The sequence below is a fragment of the Oncorhynchus mykiss genome, chromosome 27 (genome assembly GCF_013265735.2).
Source record: "Oncorhynchus mykiss isolate Arlee chromosome 27, USDA_OmykA_1.1, whole genome shotgun sequence".
NCBI lineage: Eukaryota > Metazoa > Chordata > Actinopteri > Salmoniformes > Salmonidae > Oncorhynchus > Oncorhynchus mykiss.
In genome coordinates this window covers 23574722-23582654 of record NC_048591.1, presented here as the reverse complement: position 1 = coordinate 23582654, position 7933 = coordinate 23574722, and the positions used below count along the sequence as shown (strand labels likewise).

The following is a 7933-nucleotide window of genomic DNA, read 5'->3' as shown; positions in this document are numbered from 1 at the left end:
TCTCTCCTCTCAGTCATCGGCGGCCATTGTGGACAGAGAATATAATGTATAATAGCTGCTGAAATATGGGATTAGCGCAATAAAGGGCCCAGATTACAGGATTGTTGTGTAGGTTACATTTCGACAATTAGCATGGAGTTAGACGTGATAGCAGGCCACTGCGACCATATGCCTGTAATATGGAGGAAAATAGATCACAATCATCATAGAATTGAATTGCAATTGCTGGAATACAATCAAAATTAGCAATATGTATGCTGTATCTTTGTTTACAGACTGCCTGTGCACTTATTCAGATTTTATTTGACCATGGGTAAAAGACACAATCAGGTTCGATTGAATTCTAGCTTGAAGTTTAAAACATGGCACAACATCAGTGTTAAAAATAATTCTGATACACTATAAATATGGCCAGTAAATAATATCATTAGGCAGACTGATATGTAAAAGATTTATTTGAAAAATAACCCCCCACATGCAACTCCTTTCAACATGATTATAACTTTAAACACATAATACGAAGTTAGGCAATTACAGTACATTTTTTGCTTTCTTTTTTAAACTTTCCACATCAGTGAAGGTCAAATAGCAAATTCCCTAAAAAGGGGAAAAAACACATCATTCTCAAATAAAAAATGCACATAGGCTGAAGTCCTGACTTGAGCAAGAAATGTTATTGTTTTAATTAAGCATTGATGTCACAAATATTCAAGTTATGTGGAAGTCAATATTTCAGCCATAATGAATACCAATAAGTACATATGGTATATAAATATTAATCCTGATCATATATATAAAATGTATGACTTCTTCAATTCTCCTCACGTGTTAGTACTACACTTAAGACAGGTAGTATGTTATAGAAATCACATAGCTACAACAAGTAACATTTTGGTGTTGGTCTTTGTAGAGGATAGTAGCAGTCATCACCGTGTGTCAGGGTTATTTGTATGACCCTTCATTTCTTTAATGTAACTGATCCTGTGCCAAGCAATTAAAAATATATTTTTTAAATAAACTTTATTTAACTAGGCAAGTCAGTTAAGAACAAATTCTTATTTTCAATGACAGTGGGTTAACTGCCTGTTCAGGGGCAGAACGACAGATTTGTACATTGTCAGCTGGGGGATTTGAACTTGCAACCTTTCAGTTACTAGTCCAACTCTCTAATCACTAGCTACCCTGCTGCCCCAATTGATGACAAAAAGACACTAAGGTATTGAATAGATGGGAAATGAGCCTTACATACTGACCTGGGTCAGTTTTATTACACACTACCTGTAAAAAACAATACACTGGTCTATCAATAGATCAAAATAAAGAACAGGAAAACAATTCATTAAATTGTTATTGAACATATACTGTACCCTTGTACACAAAGGAGGAATTAACTATTTACAGTATCAATATGCGTTTGACTATGTGTATGTACATGTGAGTATGTGACTGAGAGTTTGGCATGACAGTGACTGTTACAGCTGCCGGATAAGAGTAAGTAAGAAACGGAGAGTAAGTACATGTTCAGGAAAGATAGAGTACCTAAGTATACATTTCAGGAAATACAGGTCCCACTCTACAATAACTGCTCCTATTATGTATTGATCTATTTACTTTATAGTTACAGAGTGAAACTGTTGCTCGTGGCTAAACCTCCTCTTACTCTAGAATCATTATTTTAGATCACAGTTATCTTTACTTATATGCTTATATAGCTTATATGCACCTGCCTATTCTAACTGCCGTGCAAATACATACTGTAGGTATTAGTTATAGTTAGATGGATAAGAGAGAGAGAGAAAAAAGTGAGGGGGAGAATGAGAGCGATAATGAGAATGAGAAAGAAAGAGAGAGAGAGAGCACACGCACACCAAAGGTTTATTTGAAGCCAGGGTTCCATGCTTCTGATGGTGTGGTTGTAGGGAGGGGGGGTCTGCGGAGGAGGCGGAGCGAGAGCAGGAAGAAGCCCAGACTGAACACGCCCAGAATGACCACACCCGACAGCAGAGCACTGGTCACTGGGTTCAACGTTAGGGAGGGGCCACTCGATGAAGCTGGATTACCACACAAACACACAAAGAGTAAGTATGGACCAACACAAATTCTCACTGATATAGGCTAAAATGACCACAGTTAGTGGTAAAACGTGTATGAGTCACTTCCGCTGTAAATCCATGGATGTCAAAATGTTATTTTGAAGCTAGAGAATGTATCAATAATGTAAAAATAATGTATAAAGGTCATAGAGTTTATCGATTAGAAAAATATATCACCTCTCAAGGCATTGCACAAGCAGTGACAAAGCGAGAGAGCTTACCAAGTTGTGAGTTATTTGTTGGAGTTTCATCTGAAAAGAAACTAAATCAATCATTGATGCTTTCATAGTTTCAACATTATTGAGGAAAACAACCATTTATTTTTATATAAAATGTACTGAATAACCACTGATTATACTGTCAAATCCCACCTCACCCTCCATCAATATATTTCAAGACTATACAGTATATAATCGAAAGGGATTGTCGTGTATAGGCTACATCACATCATACAGTTTTAATACTTAATCTACAACTATATCATGGATATCAAAATAATCTAATTAAAGTCAGACAAAACTATAGTCTAAGTTAAAGTGGTTATGGATGAAGAGGTGTACTGCGTACCAATCCTGGTGATGATGGGTCCAGCGGTGATGATGGCATCCCCAGACGACGGCCGAGACTCCAAGCTATCCTCTATGTCCCTCCTACGCCGACGCCCACAGATCTGGCAATATTAGATTCATATAAAATGACAGACACATACCCCTTTATAAGATACTGTATTCAATAGGGAATAGTAAATTGTGCTCAGGTATTACTGGACTATGTGAAGCTTCATATTGATCAGAAGACAAGATAGGTGGTACATGTTTTCTGATATTTGCAGAGCATTGTAGTTCACCCTATTGACTGTGCTGATGTTGAACACATCATTTGGTAAGGTGTCAAATGTTCTTACCGGCATGAGCAGGACACAGTCATCTACCCGACATAGCTTGGTGACACAGTGCAGAAACACAGTGGACATCTTCTGGTGTCTGTGTTTGACGAAACGGAACACTTCGAAGGCGAAACGACCCATTTGACTCTTCCCATTCTCAAAAACAGTGGTCTGTGGGTCTTTATAGCAGCTGTTTGGAAAGAGCATCGCACGCAAGCATGCACGCACACACAAACACACACACACAAAATGCACTGAAACTACTGAAACATCTAGACCTGTTTTAACTGCTCAATGAGAAAAATGTCCTATCAGTCATCATGAGAACCCATTGTAGGGCCTCTATGATAAGTGGTTGAGGGTGAATGGGTAATGGGACACTTTTGTCGTTTATCCAGGCATCATTTGAGAAAAAGTGTGATTACCCAAAGAAAAGGTCATAGCGCAGTTCATCATTGGGATTCCCTGAGGGAGTGGTGTAACAGTAGTCCATCAAGATATTCCATCTAGAGAGAGACAAAACAGTACGGGGCTGATACAGGATAGAGATCTAACCACACAACACAACAGGACAGATCAGACATTCTTAGCACCACCACTGGCGCCTTCACACAGTCATAGAGGACAGCTGAATGGCAATGAACCAAAGAGGATAGAACTGAATTGGTATGGGGCATAGAGGATTGGTCTTAAATTATAGCGTATGTGTATGGCATACTGTGCATGACATAGTGCAGTTGTACTTGACTACTATAAGAATTCTATGCCATCCAGGTTATGTGAGAGAAAGTCCCAGCAGGTTGCAGCTATTCAATTCGTTTTGAAAACAGCACGTATCATGGCGGAATCATAGTTTTCTGTTCACATTATGTTGGAAATCTTTGTGCTTCTCAGATCATATCCCCATCTGTATTGTGAATAATAGAAACTAGAACAAAAAATATAACTTTTTAATATCTGAAGATCTCCTTCTCTCACCGTTTGTCCAGGTTTGTGGCTTTCACTGCAGCAAACACTCGTGTTTTCAAAGCCAGTCCGGCCATTGGGATAGAGAGTTGTTGGTTGTAGGTTGAGTCCTGCACAAACATGATTTTGTCCATGAATAAAAAAAGGTTTTATTTGTATTATATGTCTATTTCTACCCAATAGAAATGTCTCGTCATTTGTTTGGTATTTTGACGGGAGCATGTTCTAGCTATTATTTGACATTGGATTCCTACTATGAGGGACCTGTTATGAAGTCTGACACTGATGTTGTGTACTCACATTGTAAAGGATCATACTCAAGGTGCTCACAAAGGTACCATTGCTGTCCTTCACTGATATTGCAGCAGATGACCTAGAAAAGGTTCAAATAATTTAGTACAGTTCAGACAGGTAAACATGCTTTTGCTTTTTGAATTTTTGTTTATTGAAGTCTGCACTGAATATGAAAATACTGAAATATCCCTACATATGTACTCAATACTTCAGTTTTTTTCAAAATAAGCTCTTCAGGTGTTTATGACAGGCACCTACGATGCCAGCTGTGAGTTGTTGACCAGGTATTCCAGGGGGTAGCTGCAGCTGAATTTGTACAGCAGGCCGGGCAGATAGCTGATGATGGATGGCGGATCTGGAGTGTCGATGTACCCTGAGATATTCCCAATCTGCACCAGTGACATGTTCCTGTAGGCATTAGCCCCATAGGATGTTGTGACCTGAGGACAGGGACATTGTCTCTAAATACACAATCTGGTACAACACCTACCATAGACTCAAGCAAGACGTGCTCCCACATTATAAAACACATTACATTATGCTGGTCATACACCTGTGTGAGTACAAAGCATAAATGTATATGTGTGTGCGCGAGTGTGTCCGTCTGTGTGTGTGTGTTCCTCACCACCAGGCTGTTGCCGCAGGCCTCCAGTGTGCTGAGGCTGATGCTGAACAGTACTACCGTGGGGAACGTGTTGTTATTGATGAAGCCCCGGCAGTGGGTATCGCCATGGCGACCGTTGAGCGCCAGATCTGCAACTGTGTAGCCGGAGAACAGCACTGGGCAGAAGTTAATCTTCAAGGTCATGGTCTGAACCCCACAGTACACACTGATGTCGCGCTCCGCTAAAGAGAGAGAGATATAAAGGATAAACAGTAATTCTAACAACAATTCTCAGACCTAAGAATAAGTGAAAATTATTTGAGAGGATCATTTACATAGAGATGAAATGACTGTCATGCTCACCGGGAAACCTACTGTGGTAGTTGGCATCACAGTTGTATCCATTAAACTGTGCCAAGACTGAAGTGGTCCTACCCATCAGCAGGAGGATCAAACATAAGCGCTCCATCTTACCACCTAGAGAGCGAGGTTCACACATTTCCATCCTTCAGAATGTCACAACTTATAACCCTCAAAATGTCTATTGTGTTGCAAGAATGTCTGAAACTGTACTGTACCTTCAAGTTATTTAAAAGCCCTTTCAAGCCCCCAAAGTCCTCCAACACCTCATGTCTAGACCTCCTCATAACATAAACCCTCTTGCCCTGGTCACCTTACTGCCCCTCTTTTACTTTACTCTAGTGCCCTAACTATTCTAACAAGTCCCCTCTTTCCAAGACCACCCAACCCCTTTTTATCCTGTTCCCTTATTTTTCTTATCCTCTTGCTCTGGGCCTGAACCCATCTTACCTTGGTCTGTGTAGTGACCAGCTCACCGGTGCTCCATGTGATCTCGGTTGCAGCAAACAACCGAATGGACGGGCCAGCTCTCTCCACAAAATGTGTGTGTGCCAACGTGCATACGTGAGTGAGTGCATATGTGCGTGCCCACGCAGAGATAGAGAGAAATGGGGACTCGCTATGGAAACACTTCAACAAAAAGTGCTTCCCAGCAGAACATGGGAAACTCCATCAGAGGTGAATGGCCTGGACAAATCTTTTCACGGTGCACGAAACCTGAGCGGGCTCGCAGGGTTCCCACTCATCTCCCCTTGGCCTGATCTCCGTCTGTCATCCCACACAAACGGCCTCCTCAGCAGGGGGCCCGGCCTGGGAATTAAGCTGTCATCAGGTGCTGAGGAGAGCAGGCCGCGGCCTACATTCACATGGACATAAAAGTCAACTCACGTCTGGTCTGCATGGTCTAATGCAGGGCTGTGTGTAGGTCATTGTGATGCACAGGGTATCACTTAGGGTAAAGTTAATTCAACGATTTTAACAGAAGAGTTTATGGTGTAGTTTGGACCTACTTAGACTTGGAAGTTTTATTTTGAAAGTCTTTAACATTAAATTATATGACTTTTGATTACAAAAACTCTAAATTAGGCTCCAAATTAACTTTTGTCATTGTTAGCACTGGTGCTCCCAACAAAAGTTAGGAGGACACCAAACAGTATTTAGGATCACCAGAAAATAGATGAATTTAAATTGATTTATATATGGCCTATACTAGGTCTATTTGAATCCTTATTTTGAAGCTATACATAAGCCTCTTTATCTTAAACCATACAGGTCAAGTCAAGGTAACATGACTGGACAAGGTTGTTTTGCTATCAAACAAATAGTTAGCGACCCGCAAGTAGATTAAATCTGTATGTAACGACCCTGGATTTATAAGCGCGGAAATCGACCCCGCCACACGAGCATGCTTTTGCGGCACAGTCGATAGCGCACCAGACCTCAGGCTAGAAGGTCGAGGGTTCGAGACCTGCTCCCTGCTGTTTCATTACAATACTCTTGGTACAGCGAAGCATCATCAGACGAGACTTGGCAGTGTGTTCGTAGTTCTCAGGTGTAAGTGAAGTGAATTTAACATTGCCTCTACCTCACTCTCCTAGATCCAACCAAGGTGCATGAATTGAGGAGCAAACAGAACAGATAAGATTTAAATATAAAACTATATATTGCCTCTGTCAATGAACCAATCACAATGGGAATACAAAGCAAACATGATGTGATTTGTCTGATTTTTTAAATGCATTTACCAATCTTTTTTTTTGTATTCCCATTGTGATTGGCCCCTGAACCTATGTGAAATATATAACAGCCTCCTTAATCATTTAATCTTTAAAACTAAAGCAATTAAGCAAAGATGGTCTATATACTGATGACCAACGTTTTACTTTATAACTTCCTGAAGCACTTTTATCAACTTCTACTGTCTTCTGAAAATTGCAGAATTTCCTCTTAACTCTCACGGGTGAGGTGAAATGATACAATGCCCTTTTCTTAATTTGATTTGCTCAACTCCTGCGTCCTCTCTCTTCCGTCCTCTCTCTCCTCCATTGAAAAAATTCAGTGGTGCCACTCATATAATAATATAAAATGAAAGAGTGCACAGGACACTAAATTATGCAATTGAACAACTTTGCTTGCTTCCAACCACACAAACATATGCTGAGTTTACACAACCAGCCTAATTCTTATATTTTCCCACTAATTGGTCTTTTGACCAATCAGATCAGCTCTTTTGCCAATAATTGGGCAAACAATCAGAATTAGGCTTTCTGTGTATGTTGCCATTCAATTAATGTGTTATGTGGGTGAAATCAAAACTCCAGGTCGCAAAGCAAAATATTTAAGAGCATTTGCGACCAGAATGGTCCCAATTTAGAAGTTATTACAATATTATGTTTTTGAGACATTTTTACACCACATCTCCCTAACAGCTTCATCGGCTGTTATGTGTTATCATCAGACAGAATACTATTTGGGAACATACTGTGATTCTCAACCTGATCTGACAGGCTTCTTCAAAGCCCAATATTATACCCCAGATTAATGAAATAACTAATCAGAGGTCTAATATTGGGCTACTTCAAGGCATTCTCTCCAGATGAGCTGGGGCCTAGTGTGAGTGTAGGGTCAGGGGCTCTCTGGTTCCTCACCCATTAACCTATCTCTCCTGAAACACCTCTAGAACAGAATGTAAATGGCAACTTTAGAGAATGTTTTTGTAACATAACATGC

At 40.3% G+C, this 7933-nt stretch overlaps 1 protein-coding gene across 1 annotated transcript; it reads right to left on the bottom strand.

Annotated features, from left to right (window-relative positions):
- Positions 1–323: 323 nt before the first annotated feature.
- Positions 324–5901, bottom strand: LOC110507136 (zona pellucida-like domain-containing protein 1). The gene is made up of 11 exons (XM_036965150.1): positions 5654–5901; positions 5207–5320; positions 4865–5085; positions 4498–4679; positions 4246–4318; positions 3958–4055; positions 3405–3485; positions 2998–3169; positions 2661–2763; positions 2315–2344; positions 324–2051 (listed from the first exon to the last, which is right to left on the bottom strand). Exons 2-11 carry the CDS (start codon positions 5310–5312, stop codon positions 1876–1878), a joined length of 1242 nt encoding a protein of 413 aa, XP_036821045.1. The 5' UTR covers positions 5313–5320; positions 5654–5901; the 3' UTR covers positions 324–1875.
- Positions 5902–7933: the final 2032 nt, after the last annotated feature.